The sequence below is a fragment of the Protopterus annectens genome, chromosome 5.part1, assembly GCF_019279795.1.
Source record: "Protopterus annectens isolate FY-2018-M chromosome 5.part1, PAN1.0, whole genome shotgun sequence".
NCBI lineage: Eukaryota > Metazoa > Chordata > Ceratodontiformes > Protopteridae > Protopterus > Protopterus annectens.
This window is the reverse complement of record NC_056736.1, coordinates 750476751-750497274: the sequence shown is the minus strand read 5'-3', so window position 1 is coordinate 750497274 and position 20524 is coordinate 750476751. Positions and strand designations below refer to the sequence as shown.

The 20524-nt window shown below is 42.0% G+C and overlaps 1 protein-coding gene across 1 annotated transcript in view; it reads left to right on the top strand.

The window, feature by feature from the left end:
* Window positions 1–20524, top strand: part of LOC122803639 (NACHT, LRR and PYD domains-containing protein 1b allele 2-like) — a 466610-nt gene that overhangs the window by 424964 nt on the left and 21122 nt on the right. The window contains exons 9-10 of the mRNA XM_044073390.1: window positions 18898–18924; window positions 20008–20031. Coding sequence (XP_043929325.1) covers window positions 18898–18924; window positions 20008–20031 — 51 coding nt within the window. The remainder of the gene's footprint in view (window positions 1–18897; window positions 18925–20007; window positions 20032–20524) is intronic.

Here is a 20524-nt window from a genome sequence, read left to right as displayed (position 1 = left end):
GATGAACCTATTTCTGTATTACTAATCTTTTCAGTAGCAGAAAACCACATCCCTGCCATCTGGAAAATGTCATCCCTTATTCTGTTACACAAAGGTAGCACCTCTACTAACATCTCAAATTACAGACCCATTGCAGTCTTATCACAACTGCCAAAATCCTTAGAACGATGTGTCCAAAGCCAGCTTATCAACCATCTCACTAACAAAAATCTCTTATCCAAAACACAACACTGTTTCTGTGCTAGTCGTAGCATCACCACTGTTCTCCTTAACTCCACCAAAACCATAAATCAAAATAAAGTGAAGGTAAAAACTAGTCTCATCTCTCTTCACTGATCTCTCAAAAGCTTTCAGTGCATTTTCTGACCAAAAACTCTTTCCTGAGCTCGCATCACTTAAACTGGGTAAATCTTCTTTGTCCTGGTGTCACAGCTGTTAGACAGACAACAAGCTGTCTAATGGCACCAAGAACCTTTCCCATCTTTCTCAGCTGGAGCCCCACAGAGATCAAATACTGGGCCCTTTCCCATTCATTATTTTCGCTAACAGTCTTCATACTTCAAATAAACTTGCTGCTACTGTACAAAGTATAGATGATTCTAGACTTATCTGCCCTGCCCTGTGTGTCCCAAAACTTCAGAAAATCACCCAACTCTCCTCCTCTGGTGTAGAACCTTGGCTATGTAATTCTCACTTACACCTAAACCCAAATAAAACAAAGTAAATGCTCTTTACTCCTAAGCAGTACAACCACCTGTAACATAACATTTGTAAATATTCCACTGACAACATTAAAATTAAATAGGCCCTTAAACTTAGTTACTGTGAGTCAATACAAAGCACTAATGCACTAAGCTGACAACCTGAAATAATACAAAAGAATAATTGTCACAAATGTAAAAGATGGTTAGTACTTTTGTCCGAGTTGAATTATGACTTCATCAGGGATGACTTGCATTACATGATTAGTGCATATTCGAGTATTTCTTAGAGCTTTGTTATTTCTGAAGAAGCTTTGCTTTTTAGTACAAAAGTACTAAAACAAAGTTCCAGTGAAGTGAGCTTTTTGGTGAGGACACAGCATGGTTTTTGTTCCTTGCATCATACCATTTTTAATGAAGCTGGTAAGCATGTTGCAAGCCTTCATGAAGATATTTTACCATTTTGGGAAGGCATGGAATACAGACATCAGGAAGTGATGTTCATAGCAAGGAATTTGATAGCTCATGTTGTCTTAATGGGCACCCCATGTCTAACTAAAGCAACAGGGCTGTCCACAGCCAGTACAGCCTAGGGTAATGACATGAGGTGTCCACACATATAGGACATTGTGGGGGCTATGACCATCAGTCACGTCTGGAACTTGCAGATACCCTGGTACTTCTCACCATGAGCAATTGGGCAGGCATGACTAATATTCCACAGGATAGGCACACATCACTAAAGAACATCCGTCACGTCCATTTTCCCCTAGTAGCACATGATGTCTGACACAGGCATACAGGAACCCTGCACATTCTGACCAGTGAAAGTACAGTAGGTAAAGGTAACAGAGTAGAGCTTCATCATTACAGGTGGGGTTCTTTTGAGCCCTAGACCATCATATCAAAGAACTAAGACCAGAAGATTCACTCCCACCCCATGTTATAGGGAGGATGCACTACAATGCCTTTTATCCCTCCACTGATGGCATCCCAGCATCCTGGCCCAGTGAATTATCCAAAACCTCTTTCCAATTGCCCATCTTATGTTTTGTATCCTCTGTCCTTTGTGCATATGCTATCCTGTGCCCACACCTTCCAGCCACAGCCCCCCCCCCAATTTGTGTTGACAGTGTTATGTTACTGTGTCTCCTGGGGATCAGCGCAGGTAATGATGAATGTGACCTACACCACCATCCATCCCATGTGGGGTTGTGCCAGTGTGACAGTGTTATGTTACTGTGTCTCCTGGTGATCAGTGCAGGTAATGATGAATGTGACCTACACCACCACCATCCCATGTGGGGTTGTGCCAGTGTTACATTGTTATGTCACATTACTGTGTCTCCTGGTGATCAGTGCAGGTAATGATGAATGTGACCTACACCAACATCCCCTCCATGTGGGGTTGTGTCAATGTTGCAGTGTTATGTTACTGTGTCTCCTGGTGATCAGTGCAGGTAATGATGAATGTGACCTACACCAACACCATCCCATGTGGGGTTGTGCCAGTGTGACAGTGCTATGTTACTGTGTCTCCTGGTGATCAGTGCAAGGAGTGATGAATGAGACCTACACCACCATCCACTCCATGTGGGGTTGTGTCAGTGTGACAGTGTTATGTTACTGTGTCTCCTGGTGATCAGTGCAGGTAATGATGAATGTGACCTACACCACCACCATCCCATGTGGGGTTGTGCCAGTGTGACAGCGTTATGTTACATTACTGTGTCTCCTGGTGATCAGTGCAGGTAATGATGAATGTGACCTACACCACCATCCACTCCATGTGGGGTTGTGTCAGTGTTACAGTGTTATGTTACTGTGTCTCCTGGTGATCAGCGCAAGTAATGAATGTGACCTACACCAACACCATCCTATGTGGGGTTGTGCCAGTGTGACAGTGCTATGATACTGTGTCTCCTGGTGATCAGTGCAAGGAGTGATGAATGAGACCTACACCACCATCCACTCCATGTGGGGTTGTGTCAGTGTGACAGTGTTATGTTACTGTGTCTCCTGGTGATCAGTGCAGGTAATGATGAATGTGACCTACACCACCACCATCCCATGTGGGGTTGTGCCAGTGTGACAGTGTTATGTTACTGTGTCTCCTGGTGATCAGCGCAGGTAATGATGAATGTGACCTACACCACCATCCATTCCATGTGGGGTTGTGCCAGTGTGACAGTGTTATGTTACTGTGTCTCCTGGTGATCAGCACAGGTAATTATGAATGTGACCTACACCACCATTCATTCCATGTGTGGTTGTGTCAGTGTTACAGTGTTATATTACTGTGTTTCCTGGTGATCAGTGCAGGTAATGATGAATGTGACCTACACCACCGCCATCCCATGTTGGGTTGTGCCAGTGTGAGAGTGTTATGTTACTGTGTCTCCTGGTGATCAGCGCAGGTAATGATGAATGTGACCTACACCACCATCCATCCCATGAGGGGTTGTGTCAGTGTTACAGTGTTACATTACTGTGTCTCCTGGTGATCAGTGCAAGGAATGATGAATGTGACCTACATCACCATCCATTCCATGTGGGGTTGTATCAGTGTTACAGTGTTATGTTACAGTGTCTCCTGGTGATCAGCGCATGTAATGATGAATGTGGCCTACACCACCATCCACTCCATGTGGGGTTGTGTCAGTGTGACAGTGTTATGTTACTGTGTCTCCTGGTGATCAGTGCAGGTAATGATGAATGTGACCTACACCACCATTCATCCCATGTGGGGTTGTATCAGTGTTACAGTGTTATGTTACTGTGTCTCCTGGTGATTAGTGCACTGAATGATGAATGTGAACTACACCACCATCCATTCCATGTGGAGTTGTGCCAGTGTGACAGTGTTATGTTACTGTGTCTCCTGGTGATCAGTGCAGGTAATGATGAATGTGACCTACACCACCATCCACTCCATGTGGGGTTGTGTCAGTGTGACAGTGTCATGTTACTGTGTTTCCTGGTTATTAGTGCAGGTAATGATGAATGTGACCTACACCAACATCCATTCCATGTGGGGTTGTGCCAGTGTGACAGTGTTATGTTACTGTGTCTCCTGGTGATCAGTGCAGCTAATAATGAATGTGACCTACACCACCACCATCATCCCATGTGGGGTTGTGCCAGTGTGACGGTGTTATGTTACTGTGTCTCCTGGTGATCAGTGCAAGGAATGATGAATGTGACCTACACCACCACCACCATCCCATGTAGGGTTGTGCCAGTGTTAGTGTTACGTTACTGTGTCTCCTGGTGATCAGTGCAGGTAATGACGAATGTGACCTACACCAACATCCATTCCATGTGGGATTGTGTCAGTGTGACAGTGTTATGTTACTGTGTCTCCTGGTGATCAGCACAAGTAATGATGAATGTGACCTACACCACCAATCATTCCATGTGGAGTTGTGCCGGTGTGACAGTCTTATGTTACTGTGTCTCCTGGTGATCAGCGCAGGTAATAATGAATATGACCTACACCACCACCATCCACTCCATGTGGGGTTGTTTCAGTGTGTGGATGTTTTTCTTGCCTCCATAATGTCATGTTGTGATGTATAGCACACACCACAGACATCTTGTTACTTGTATTAGATGATCACTGCAGTGTGCACCCCAGATGTCTTCATACAGCCAATCTATACATTCTGTAACCCAAAGACATGATGGCAGATGTCCTGAATCTTAGCATGAGCAGTGTTGTAATCCATCTCACACATAGATGTAGGGTTTCCAAAGGGGTTGGGGGATAACATAATGGTTAAGGTGTTTACCTCACAAACACAAGATACAGGGTTTGATTCTCATCTTTGAGGGGAAATTGGATAGGCTTAAAATGGCCAACAAGGACAGCTAGCCTAGTACTTACTTAAGAACCTGTGAACACGGGTCATGAGCTAGGTATTAAAGTGCACAACTAGCATCACCTGCGTAACACGACTATAAACTTTTTTTGGCAAATCCATTTCTGCATATCTCCCAAGCACTTACCCACAAGGTGAACCTGTGGAAAATTGTCACACTAGAAACTGTGATACAAGTCCACTGTTTACCAGAGGTGGACATCCTGAGAAATACCAGAACACTACATATGAGTGTGTGTGTGTGTGTGTGTGTGTGTGTGTGTGTGTGTGTGTGTGTGTGTGTGTGTGTGTGTTTGCATGCGCGAATGCGTGCGCGCACACACACACACACACACACACACACATTCATATTAGAAACAATACCCTGCACATGATAGCCTTTCTTAATGCCATATTTTTGTAGCAGTAGGTCAGCCATAGCCTGTATAACCACATGAGTGAACAAAAAGAATTAATATCATCATCATCATCGGCCTCCTTTTTCCAATTTTTTCCTGCATGGGGTTGGGGTATTGTGTTAACTGTCATCAGCACTCTTGATTCAGTGCTGCACTCCTGCCTTCTTCAACACTCATGCCTGACTGCTACAGATCTTCTTTCACACAATCCATCCTCCTCTTTGCTGGATGCCCTCACTATCTCTTACCTTCTTCCTGTCTGTCCCAAATCTTCCTCACCAGACTGTCTTCTGCTTTTCCACACACACCCAAACCACCGTAATCTGTTCTCTTTGATCTTTTCTGCAGTTGGAGCTACTTTGGCTTCTGCTCTTATGCCTCATTTCTTCGTCTGTCTCACAGTGTGCATCCTACCACCCTTCTCAGGCACTTTATTTCCATCACCTCTAGCTTCTTCATCTGTTCTGCCTTTACAGTCCAGGTTTCTGTACTATACAGTAGTACTGGTCGCACCACTGTCTTGTACACCTTACTTTTCAGCTTCTTTGGCATTCTTCTGTCATTGACTACACCTGATACTGTATGCCAGTTGGCTGCAGCCCCTCTGATTCTAGATTTGACCTCTTAATTCAGACTTCCCTTCTCCTCAACCACCCCTCACAGATACTTGAAGCTGTTTACCTGTTCCACTATCTTCCTTTCTATCTCTTTTCTCAGTTTCTCCTAATTTCCACAATTTGCTGCCATTATGACAATCTTATCTGTGCTTAGTTTCATCCTATGGGCCTTAGATTTGCATTCCATTCTCCTATCCTTTGCTGAAGTTGTAGCTCAGAGTCTGCCTGTACTGCCACATCATCTGCATACAGCAGCTTTGTTGATCTGTTCCCTTCGACCTATTTGCTAATGTAGTCCACCAGAATAAACAGCAGGGGGCTCAGAACTGAACCCTGGTGTACACTCACTCCCACTGGGATCCTCTCTGTGAGGTCAGACACTGTTCATACTTGAGTCATTGGGTTCTTGTACATAGCCTGCACTAATTCTACCAAAGTTTCTGGGGCTTCAAACCACCGCAGTACTGCCCAGATCAGCTTTCTTGGGACTTTGTCATATGCTTTCTCCAAGTCTAGGAATACCCGGTTGGACTCTTTCCTCATCTCTAGCTTCTTCTCAAATATCTGTCTCACTGTAAACATCTGGTCAGTTGGGCTGCATCCTGATATGAATCCAAACTGCTCATCTCCCATCTTACATTCTACTACTCTGCGTATCCATTTATCAATTACCCTCTCCAGAACTTTCATGCAATGTGATAGGACTTTGATGCCTCTGTACTGCCCACAGTTGTGGATGTCCCCTTTGTTCTTGTACACTGGCATGAGTATGCTTATTCTCCAGTCATCTGGGATACGCCTTTCTCTCCACACTCCTATGAGTACCCTCAGGAGCCATTTCTCCCCTATCTCACCCAACATCTTTATCATATCTGTTGTGACCTCATCTGAGCCTGCTCCTTTCCCTGACTTCATCGTCCTTAGTGCTGTTCTTACTTCTTCTAGGGTGGGCTCCTCTTCTTCTCTCATCGTAGGTTGTTTCTGGGGCAGTACAGCTTCTGTGTGGTTTTCTTCATAAAGGCGCTGCTAGAAATACTCCTTTCATCTGCCTTTGATGTCCTGTGGGCTGGTGAGCAAGTTCTTGCTGGCATCCCTTATGAAGGGTGTCTGACTATCTTCTTTATCTTTCTGTCTTTGCCTTGTAAACTGATATAGTTTCTTTGTGCCACTTAGTGAGTCACTTTCCGGAAGTTGGTACAGTGCCTCTAATGCCCTATTCTTTGTTATTGCAACTTCTTTCTTAGCTTCTTTGTTAGCCGACCAGTAGTCCTTCCTAGCCTGGTCAGTATTTTCTGTCTCCCACTTCTTCCTTCACTCCTCCTTTCTTTTGATGACTTCCTGGACTTCTGCATTCCACTACCAGCTTTCCTTATGTACCTTATTTCCATACCTGGCTCAGCGACATATCTGTTCTGTAGTCCTAACATGTATTGTTTTTAGGTGCTGCCATTCATGTTCAACTCCAGCTATTTCCTCATCTTCGTGGGGTGCTGGAGCCCTGAGTAATTCCTTGAACTGTTGTACTTTCTCTCCAGTCAACTTCCAGGTCTTCAGGTTGTCTTTGTTGACCTTAGAGCTGATTGTGGCAACTAATGGCTTATGCTGTGGGCAGACTGTTTCACTGGGGATGACTTTGCAATCATGGATTCTACCCCAGTGCCTTTTCCTTACTAGGAGGAAGACTACCCGAGTTGCATGTTGGCTACTCTTATATGTGATCTTGTGACTGTCTGTCTTTCTGAACCATGTGTTGGCCACTATCAAGCCATTTGCCAGACAGAGGTCTAGAATGGCTTCTCCTCCTTTATTCATGTTGCCCCACCCATGTGGACCCAGGCAGTCTTCATATCCGGTTCTGTTTGTCCTGATAAGTGCATTCAAGTCAACCATTATCAACATCAATTCATGGTGTCCTGCTTTATTTAGTAGGTCCTGAAACTGCTGTGATGAGGCATAGGCTGAGATTATGAATACTGCCCTATCATAGGCTGAGATTATGAATACTGCCCTATCATAGGCTGAGATTATGAATACTGCCCTATCATTACACTGGAGTCTGACTGCCATGAGTCTGTCATTAATTCTGATGATATCCTTCACTGCCTTCTGAAGCCTCTTTCTCACCACAATTCATATAACATTTCTAGCCTGTTCCCCACCTGAGTAATAGAGTCTGTATCCCAAGCCAAGTGGCTTTGCTGCACTGCATTTCCATCTCATCTCTTAGATACATAGGATGTCCAGCCTCCGGCATATCATCATGTCCTCCCCTTCCAAGCTGCATCTTGTCAGTGAACCTACATTAAGCATAGCTGTTCTCAGTTCATGTTTGGCACGTTGGTTTTCGTCCAGCTTTCACTCAACAGAGCTATTCCAGGTAATCCATGCTGGGCACCTAGACACCGGTCAGCCAGTAGCCTATTGACCCAGGGCTGCTGGGCTTTATGGCAGGCCACACTGGCCAATAGGGGCACATATGGCCCTCCTGCTGTTAGCAAGGGTCCCTGGTGTAGGTCAGTGTAGGCTGGGTCCTCAACCCACTTATCACTGGTAACTACCATTGCCCATTTTGACGACATTAGTCAACATGACCAAATCACCTTGAGCCATATTTTACACTGTGCGCAGTCTGTGATCCGTGTTCTACTATCTTGAGGAAACTGTGCACCACAGTAAATGCCGAAAGCAGTTCATTTGTACAACTCTTCACCTCTAGGGCACCATGTACAGTCTGTGCTGCTACCCACAACTGCATTCATTGGTGAGTTTGAGATGGAAACACTCAGCATGTTTTTTTGGATGAGAGAGAAACCCCACGGACACACAGGGAGAATGTGCAAACTCCAAACAGGCATTGGTCGGAGGTCAGAATTGAACCTGTACCTTGTGCATGGGAGGCAAAGATCTTAGCCATTATGCCAACATGGCAACTGCAATTAAATGCTACTTGTAAGTCAGGATTCAATGACACCATTTCTGTAGTGAGTTTATTAAACATATAATTATGAAACTGGGTAGCGGCACATACTTTGAGTTTGCTAACTCAATCTTATGCTTCAGTGAGACTGTGCATACAGTGGAATTTTCTAGAAATGTACGGGGTTTCCCAGTCACTGTTGCAGGTCTTACAGTTGCTGCCATGTGCTTGGGCCTGTTTCTTTTAACCAAGTGCTGCATACTATCAACGTGAGGCTTAGAAGTTACTGGAAACATACCTTTCTCATTTGTAAGAATATTCATGTGCTTTTCTGTGACTCATATGTCTGACACATCTCAATGGCCTTATTCAAAGTTAAATCACTGTCTCAAAGCAAAGTCATTCTCACAGCATCATCTTTAATATCACACACAAGTCTGTACTTTATCAACTCATCCCTTAAATCACCAAATCTGCACATTTTAGCTTTATTTCTCAGGTCAGTTATATATGCTGCAAAAATTTCCCCAGGCTTTTGATCTCCTGTGTAAAAAGTGTTTTTCCATTGTAATACTTGTTTGGGGGTAACACATTTCCCGAAATTTACATTTTAAGCACTCTGGGTCTTCCCTTAATTTAGCTAGTATAACAATATGGTGGTGTCCCCCTCCCCTGCAAAGACAGCAGGTGCATACACAAATGAACGCTCTCTTTCTATGGCTTCTGACCCAACTAAATTAAGCAGAATAAATGCCTTTGTACGGTCATCTCTATCAGAAAATGCAGCCTGTATGAAAATGTTGTACTCCTGCTCAAAGACACTCCAGTTCTGTGCAATATTATCAAATACAGGTGGAGCTGGTTTTAAAAATTCATCTGCCATGCCAACAAAGTGTGCTTAAACACACTGAAAAGGGCCATTGTAATTATATAAGAAGCGCACATGACCTGTATTTGTAATAACATTCAAATGCACAATAAACTCTTTGAAATACTGTAATTTATGAATATGCTTTGAAATGGCTATATTTTGTGAAATAACTGCACTGTTACTGCACAAACATGCAAACTCTGTATACTTCAGATATCTTGAGTAGCTTTTATTAATGCAAAGAAAGTACATGCTATAAGCTACTTCAAAAAACAAATGAGGTTGTTTATCTTATTTTATTCAGTTTTATGCAATTTGGACTTTATTTCAAACATTTTCCATAGTTATTTGAATATTTTTTCAATATGTCATAGTTTCATACATTTGTTTACTTAGAAATTTATTTAGACCATTCTGAATGCTTCATTTTATATTTTGCAAATAAGAAATCATTTAAATAAGCTTTGATACCTGAAATTAATTTCTGATCTTTTATTTTGTGAATTACACGTGCAGTGGGGATGATCCACTCTTGAGTATTCCTCCACCTTTAACTGCGTGCCTCCTCAGTCATGATTTTGGATTTCATAGGTTCATAGGTTGATACTAGGCTATCAGCCCTAGGGCCTATACAAGCCTAGCCATAACAATTCCCTGGATATTTCTTCCCACACTATTTACTTACCTGGACCCCTGTCTAGCAGGGTGACTGACGTGATCCCCGGGGTGAATTTCCTTTCTCCCATCCAAACGTCAAGGTTCCTTTTGAAGAGGGCCAAAGAGGCACTCTGCTTGACATGTATGGACAATCTATTCCAGAGTCTGGGGAGTCTCTGGGTCAGGACCCTCTCCCTCCCATGGATCCCGTTCTGACACCATGTCGCTCGTCTCGTTTTCCATTAAAGATGAACAGGCAGGGTATTTTGTTTACTTGCTTTATTACATAGAAACACATCAGGATGGATTGAAGCAGTACAAAATATAAACAAACTGATTAACAGACAGACCTTACATACATACATGCTTACATCTCAACAACTTACTACAAAATGGCAGTCAGGCTCGCACATGCTCAGTATTTATACACTTGTGCAAGCCCCCATAAAGCTTCTTAAATGTGTACACACATATTGATCCACACTGACCACATGCCATTACTTATCATTCCATCACACATGACAGCTGGGCCACTAACTGACCACATGCCATTACTTATCATTCCATCATATATCACAGCTGGGCCACTAACTGACCACATGCTATTATTTATCATTTCATCACATATCACATCTGGGCCACTAACTGACCATATGCCATTATTTATCATTCCATCACATATCACAGCTGGTCCACCAACTGACCACATGCCATTATTTATCATTCCATCACATATCACAGCTGGGTCACTAACTGACCATATGCCATTATTTATCATTCCATCACATATCACAGCTGGGCCACTAACTGATCACATGCCATTCCGTTTCATTCCATCACATATCACAGCTGGTCCACTAACTGACCACATGCCATTACTTGTCATTCCATCACATATCACAGCTGGGCCACTAACTGACCACATGCTATTATTTATCATTCCATCACATATCACAGCTGGACCACTGACTGACCACATGCCATTACTTGTCATTCCATCACATATCACAGCTGGGCCACTAACTGACCACAAGCTATTATTTATCATTCCATCACATATCACAGCAGGGCCACTAACTGACCACATGCCATTACTTGTCATTCCATCACATATCACAGCTGGGCCACTAACTGACCACATGCTATTATTTATCATTTCATCACATATCACAGCTGGACCACTAACTGACCATATGCCATTATTTATCATTCCATCACATATCACAGCTGGGCCACTAACTGACCACAAGCTATTATTTATCATTCCATCACATATCACAGCTGGGCCACTAACTAACCATATGCCATTATTTATCATTCCATCACATATCACAGCTGGGCCACTAACTGACCGCATGCCATTATTTATCATTCCATCACATACCACAGCTGGGTCACTAACTGACCACATGCTATGTATCATTCCATCACATATCACAGCTGGGCCACTAACTGACCATATGCCATTATTTATCATTCCATCACATATCACAGCTGGGCCACTGACTGACCACATGCTATTATTTATCATTCCATCATATATCACAGCTGGGCCACTAACTGACCACATGCTATTATTTATCATTCCATCATATATCACAGCTGAGCCACTAACTGACCACATGCCATTATTTATCATTCAATCACATATCACAGCTGGGCCACTGACTGACCACATGCTATTATTTATCATTCCATCACATATCACAGCTGGTCCACCAACTGACCACATGCCATTATTTATCATTCCATCACATATCACAGCTGGGCCACTGACTGACCACATGCTATTATTTATCATTCCATCACATATCACAGTTGGGCCACTAACTGACCGCATGCCATTATTTATCATTCCATCACATATCACAGCTGGGCCACTAACTGACCATATGCCATTATTTATCATTCCATCACATATCACAGCTGGTCCACCAACTGACCACATGCCATTATTTATCATTCCATCGCATACCACAGCTGGGTCACTAACTGACCACATGCTATTTATCATTCCATCACATATCACAGCTGGGCCACTAACTGACCATATGCCATTATTTATCATTCCATCACATATCACAGCTGGGCCACTGACTGACCACATGCTATTATTTATCATTCCATCATATATCACAGCTGGGCCACTAACTGACCACATGCTATTATTTATCATTCCATCATATATCACAGCTGAGCCACTAACTGACCACATGCCATTATTTATCATTCCATCACATATCACAGCTGGGCAACTAACTGACCACATGCTATTATTTGTCATTCCATCACATATCACAGCTGGGCCACTGACTGACCACATGCTATTATTTATCATTCCATCACATATCACAGCTGGGCCACTAACTGACCACATGCCATTATTTATCATTCCATCATGTATCACAGCTTGGCCACTACCTGACCACATGCCATTACTTATCTTTCCCTTTTATGTCACAGCTGGTCCATTAAGTGACCACATGCCGCTGATAACTCCCTCAACTATATCTCCAGGAAGCAGCACTACATATCAAAACATCCCCTTATTGAGTAACTCTAAAACAAAAAAATAATTAAAAATAATAAGGAGAAGCCACCTACACATTTTTCAAGGCTACCTCTACTTTATAAATACCCTCCCTCCGAGATCACACAGACATGTAGAAAGGGAAATTATGGTTGTCAACTGTTTTGTCATCTTCAGTTTTACAAAATCTCAATATAAAGTTATACTGCCCAGTGACTGGGACATACTGCCCAGTGACTGGGACTTGCAATCATTAGCAGTGCCGGACAAATGGTGAATTCAGACAGTTGGACATTGATTGGTTCTACGGTAATGTGGGATGTGATTAGTAGGGTTTTGTTGATTGGTTCCATGGTAATGTGTCCTTTTGCCATTATGGATATGGTGTCACATGTAACAGGGGTTCTTAAGAGCAGCATGTCGATCAATACAATCTGTGGCTTAACCTCCACAAATCAGTGGTGGTGTGCTGACTGCTTTGAAATGTCCCTCAGCCTCCACTGCAAAGTGTGTAACTCTGAGCATGTCACTTAACCAGGCATCACTCCCGGGCTTGGAGCTGTTACATTGTTACATTACCTAACTGTCTGACTCTGAACAAGTCACTTAACCAGACAGTGCTCCTGGGCTGGGAGCTGTTACATTGTTACATTACCTAACTGTGGGACTCTGAGTAAGTCACTTAACCAGACAGTGCTCCTGGGCTGGGAGATGTTACATTGTTACATTACCTAACTGTGTGACTCTGAGAAAGTCACTTAACCAGACAATGCTCCCAGGCTGAAAGCTGTTACATTGTTACATTACCTAACTGTGTGACTCTGAGAAAGTCACTTAACCAGACAATGCTCCCAGGCTGAAAGCTGTTACATTGTTACATTACCTAACTGTGTGACTGTGAGTAAGTCACTTAACCAGACAGTGCTCCCGGGCTAGGAGCTGTTACATTACCTAACTGTGTGACCCTGAGTAAGTCACTTAACCAGACAGTGCTCCCGGGCTGGGAGCTGTTACACTGTTACTTTACCCAACTCTGTAAATCTGAGTAAGTCACATAACCAGATAGTGCTCCCGGACTGGGAGCTGTTACATTGTTAGATTACCTAACTGTGTAACTCCGAGTAAGTCCCTTAACTAGACAGTGCTCCCGAGCTGTGAGCTGTAACATTGTTTCATTACCTAACTGTATAACTCTGTGTAAGTCATTTAACCAGACAGTGCTCCTGGGCTAGGAGCTGTTACACTGTTACATTACCTAACTGTGTAACTCTGAGTAAGTCACTTAACCAGACAGTGCTCCTGGGCTGGGAGCTGTTACACTGTTACATTACCTAACTGTGTAACTCTGAGTAAGTCACTTAACCAGACAGTACTCCTGGGAAGGGATCTGTGACATTGTTACATTACCTAACTGTGTAACTCTGAGCAGGTCTCTTAACCAGACAATGCTCCCAGTGTGGGAGCTGTTACATTGTTACATTACCTAATAGTGTAACTCTGAGTAGGTCACTTAACCAGACAGTGCTCCTGGGCTGGGAGCTGTTACATTACCCAACTGTTTAACTCTGAGTAAGTCACTTAACCAGACAGTGCTCCCGGGCTGGGAGCTGTTACACTGTTACATTACCTAACAGTGTAACTCTGAGTATGTCACTTAACCAGTCTGTGATCCCAGGCTGGGAACTGTTACATTACCTAACATTGTAACTCTGAGTAAGTCATTTAACCAGACAGTGCTCCTGGGATGGGAGCTGGAACATTGTTACATTACCTTACTGTGTGACCCTGAGTAAGTCACATAACCAGATAGAGCTCCCGGGCTGGAAGCTGTTACATTGTTATATTACCTAACTGTGTAACTTCTATTAAGTCACTTAACCAGACAGTGCTCCTGGGCTGGGAGTTGTGACATTGTTACATTACCTAACTGTGTAACTCTGTGTAAGTTACTTAACCGGACAGTGCCTGAGCTGGGAGCTGTTACACTGTTACATTACCTAACTGTGTAACTCTGAGTAAGCCACTTAACCAGACAGTGCTCCAGGGCTGGGAGCTGTTACATTACAAAAAGCAAGTAATCTCGTGGTATCCCCGAAGTCTCAAAACAACCCACGAAAGTGTAGTGGGTCCAAAAACAAAACACTGTAAGAAACTTTTCTGTTTAGAAGATTTTCAGTTCATATATTTCTAGTTAATCCCGCAGTGGTGGTGCTGCAATAGCATTGTCGCCTCACAGTAAGACGCTGTCCGGTTCAATTCTCAGCTAGAGCATCATCTGCGTGGAGACATGCGTGGATGGGCGTACCTTCGCTGGTAACTCAGCATGTAAAAATCAACTACCAATCATTAGCGGACCGGAGTTCTGCTGTGGTGATCCCTAACCGGGAAAAGCAGAAAGACACAAACAAACAATATTTATAGTTAACCACTGTATATTAATCAGATCAGACAATAGTAGTAGAAGTAGCAAGTGTGAACTCGTCTTAAGTCAAAACAAAACAAACCAAAAAGTAATAATAGAAAATATGTAATTGTACAGCATTGCTAAGTATTCGAAAGTAACCCAAGCAAGGCAGGCAGTCTGTTTCCAGTCGAAAATCCAGGATTGGATTACTTTCGAATACTTAGTAATGCTGTACAATTATATATTTTCTATTATTACTTTTTGTTTTGTTTTGTTTTGTTTTGACTTAAGATGAGTTTACATTCGCTTCTTCTAGTACTATTGTCTGATCTGATTAATATACAGTGATTAACTAGAAATATATGGACTGCAAATCTTCCACACAGAAAAGTTTCTTGCACTGTTTTGTTTTTGAGCTGTTACATTACCTAACAGTGTAACTCTGAGTAAGCCACTTAACCAGACAGTGCTCCCGGGCTGGGAGCTGTTATACTGTTACATTGCCTAACTGTCTAACTCTGAGTTAATCACCTAACCAGACACAGCTCCTGGGATGAGTGTGAAAAAGATCCCTCGAAAGCAGTGCTCCTACCCCAGAAAATAAATACAAATGAAATGAAATAAAATGTACTAGTTTCTTGTCAGTGTTTTCTGGGAAGAAAGTCATTTTGTTTACTTTGAGGTTGTTGATTTGTAAGGGTGTCAAGGATGAGTTTGTAAGTGTAAAGTTCAGTGTGGTATGTGCTCTGAGTGGAAGGGATGAATCAGACATGAGCTCTGCAGCACATTTTTGTCCACAGTGGGAACCCAAGGCCCTGCTTGGCTGAGCAGAGTGAGGTGACTTGTACTTTCCAATTAATATAGTAACATTGTGGATTGTCTCCTAAATGTAACTGTAAAGCTGCCATACATTTTTATATCACGTCATCCAAAAATATTTCAGTTTCCATTCTATAGCACATAATTTATTTTTAAGATCTTTACTGTCCTTTATATAAGAATCTAACATTAGTACTCTGGGGGTATAATAACCTGTCTGAATCCTCTCCCAGTGGTTCCAAAAACTGTGTACCTGTTATTATGGATGTACCAAGGAATTAGCGTTTTCATGTATCTTTGGGATTGTATAAAATGGTGTCTTTGGTGTATTCTGCTCTAAAATACAATTTTTGTTAAAAACTGTAATCTAGCTCCTTTTTATATTGCTTCAGAGTAATATATATTGGATTTGTATCTAACTTAAGGTACGTCTCTGAGTTACTATATTATAACTTTTATTTTCCTGTTAAATGATGATCTTTTGATTGCACTTTAATGACCGTCTCTTGATTGTCTTCCAAGTTTTTCTGTAATTTCTGCTCTTGTTTAGTTAGGTTGAAAGTATTTTCCGTTGTGTACATTTCTGAAATTCCAAGTATAGTTCTCTTAAAATCATTTTGTAAAAACATTTATTGTTGCATTATCAACTTTAGGACTTAATTTACTTTTAGTTTGAACTTCTTAGTGGATTAATTTTTGTGTAATTCCTGTAAGTTCATTGGTATTAAATTCATGATCTAAGCACTCATTACTTCAAAGTCAAAGTAAACTTTACTGTCAGTCAGATATACACAGCAGTGCAAGCTGAATGAAATTACGTTGCTTTGGTCCCCGTGCAAGACATAACAATGACCACATAGTCTGAATGACAGTAAGACTAATGCACATACAGTAATAATTAAAATATTAACAACACAATAAATTTCCACAATTGGACAGGAAGACATTAGAAAGTGTTATACTAGTAGGTATCTCAAGACTATAACTTCACATTGTGATGCTTAGATATTGCATTTCAGAAGCTGTAGTGTGATGTATTCTGATGTTCATATTGCACATGTATGGAGTGGTGACTCACTCCTGACTATTGCACATTCAGGAAGTAATAGCATAAGAGATCAGACTAACTGTACCAGTCTCTGAAGTAATTTGTCTGAGTAATTACTGTAGATAATACTTCACAGCAAGTGGCATATTCATTTTGTTGGATTCATGCTTGGCCTTGCAGTCATACATCAACAAGGTGAACAGCAGAGGAATCAGGACGCAGCCCTGAGGGACACCCAGGGTCAATGTAATACCGACTGAAAAATTTAAGGTTAATTCATGAAGAGAATAAATAGAAAATTCAAAACATTCAGCATCTGCATCAATAAATTAGAGATGTTTTTGACAAATAAAAAAGTTGTGACATTGTGTCATTAAGAATTTAATATTTTAATCTTGTGGATAACTTAGAACTCTTTTTGTCCTCAGGGACCAAAGATTTTATACCATGGAATACTTTCAAAGTGTGCAGACAAGTGTTTCAGTTTCATAGTACATTTCTGTCCCACGTTCTAAGTTCTGCTAACAGACTACATTAGTGATGCTTGAAATGCTTCCAAGGCTGTGACCAGTAAGCCAATAAAGACACTACAGCTCACCTGTAAAGTTTCTAAACAGGTCCCTACAAACTGAGTAAATGTGGCAACTTTATTTACTGCATATATATGTTTATTTTTATTTGACTAATTGACAATAATGATAGTTAATGGCGTTTATATCACGTAATCAAGCCACTCACATGTTCGAATACATAATCATTGACACCAAAATGTCTAAACACTGTAATGTTGAATGACTAAAAGAAAAAGAAAAAAAACACCCAAACGAACCACTAAAATGCTCTAAGCAGGGGGGCAAGATCCCCTGCACCCCCCACTACTTAAATATACTAACTCCGAGATCGCACTACAGTGCAGACAATGGAGAACTTCCTTGCCCTCACTGTAGGGGGCTCTCCATTGAACTGTTTGACATTCCGACAGTTCATTTACTGGTCTATCATTACGTGTTCATAGGTTCATAGATTCATAGGAACATTTAACTGTTCGATCACGTAATATAGACCCAGTTAATGAGTTATCTTTAATACATTTAAATGAAAGTTCAGAAAGGAAGACACCATGCTGAAGAAAACTAGTGTTTGGAAATATGTATGTACAAATCAGTTGAACTGTTGCCAAGCCTTACAAAACTGCCACACAGATGGATTAGTATCAAAGCCATATTTTAAGGCTGCCCAATTATTGTTTCCCCATGAGTTCACCAGAAATGACATAAGCAGAGGATCAGTAATGCATCAAATACAGTTTTGTAGTTCATAACAAAAAGGTAGTTGTTATTTTGTACTATTAACAATGTATGGCTGAATATTTGAAAAAACTGCAAAGATGATAGTTGAAGGATAATAGTGGCTTAAATCACCAAAGACAATACAAACATCAAAATCACCCATATTTCCATCTCTAATTTAAAAGCCAGAAATGTGGTTAATAAATAAAGTAAGAGCACCCTGTTTTTGTGCTTCTTTAGACAGGTCATTAAACTGAAGCTTTTCATTGTGTAATTATAGCTGTGATTATATAATTATATATCCTTTGTTTATAGCACTAGGTATCTGTCCAATTTTACCTCCCGAGTTTATTTTCTTGCTCACTGAGTTAAGTTGGGAGAAGATGGTTACATGCTTTATGTGAGACATCTTTCTCTGAACTTACAGCTGTAACTCTGGTCAGAAGATCATGATTTTATTTCCCAAGTTTCATTTTTTACAGCTGCAGCCTTGCCAGAAGACCCCACACATTCCCTGGGGTAGGTGAATCAGTAACATGCTGCTCATTTGTACCCCACAAATCGGCTCCTTAGGGATTGGGTCTTCTAACTGAAACTGTGTTGCCTGGGTCACTGCCAGGGCTCGTCCTGTATGCACAGAATCAGATCAGTACAGCTGTACTGTATGGTTAATTATTTATGCAGCTTCTGTTTCAGAATGAATTTAAATTGTGTCTGTGTAATGGCTGTGTATCAAGATTTAACACACTTTTCCTGTCCTTTCAGAAGACATGCAGATACAGCCTTTGAAAGGTATGTTAACATTTTCTGATGTATTATAATTTCTGCATGAATGTTTATCAATCTGCAGGCTGTAATGTATAAGCCGGTTTTACTGTGTTAATTAGTATGTTACTCACATACTGTTTCTGACCTAAAATTCAGTGCACTACATTCTGAACACACACACACACACACACACACACACACACACACACACACACACACACACACACACACACACACACACACACACACACACACTGTATCAAACATGCACACACACACACACACACACACACACACACACACACACACTCACTCACTGTATCAAACATGCACAGACACACACACACACACACACACACACACACACACACACACACACACACACACGCGCATGTGTTTCCTGAACTAAAATTCAGTGCACCACATTCTGAGCACACACACACACACGCACACTGTATCAAATATGCACACACACACACACACACACACACACACACACACACACACACACACACACACACTGTATCAAACATGCACAGATACACACACACACATGCGCACGTTCACACATGCACGATCACACACACGTGCACACATGCACGGTCTCTCTCACACACACACACACACACACACATACAGACTCACACACGCACACACATGCACATACAGACACGAGCGCACACATGCACATATGCATGCATACACGCGCGTGCGCACACGCGCACACACACACGCGTGCGCGCACGCACACACGCTCACACACACGCGCGTGCGCACACGCGCACACACACACGCACGCGCACACACACATACACACATGCACGCACACACATGCACGCACATATGCATACACACACATGCACATACGCACACACACACACACACACACACACACACACACACACGTGCACACACAGACATGCACACATGCATGCACACACACACACACACACACACACACACACACAGACACACACACATGTATGCAAGCACACACACACACACACACACACACACACACACACACACACACACACACACACACACACACACACACAGTGTCGTTGTGGTTTGTATTTTAATTCTGGTCTTTTCTTTCTTTTCTAGAAGATGAATCAGAGTCTGTTGAAGGTATGGCCAAGCATTCTGTTCCAATGTTTTGTGTGTGTGTGTGTGTGTGTGTGTGTGTGTGTGTGTGTGTGTGTGTGCACATGCATGTGTGATTGTGCGTGTGTGTGTGTGTGTGTGTGGACATGTGTGTGTGTGTGTGTGTGTGTGTGTGTGTGTGTGTGTGTGCTCATGTGTGCGCGTGTGTGTGTGCTCATTTGTGCACGTGTGTGTGTGTGTGCTCATGTGTGCACGTGTGTGTGTGTGTGTGTGTGTGCGCTTGCCTCTATTGTTCCCATAATACATTATGCCTAAGCATTCTATTCTAACCAGAAGTGTAGCAAGGGTGAGGCAGGAGGGGCAATTGCCCCAGATGCTGCCTAGTCTAGAGTGCATTCCATGCTGAAGAATTAATTAAAATAATTGTATTTACAATGTATATATATATATATATATATATATATATATATATATATATATATATATGTAAAATGTATGTATATATTATTTCCCTTTA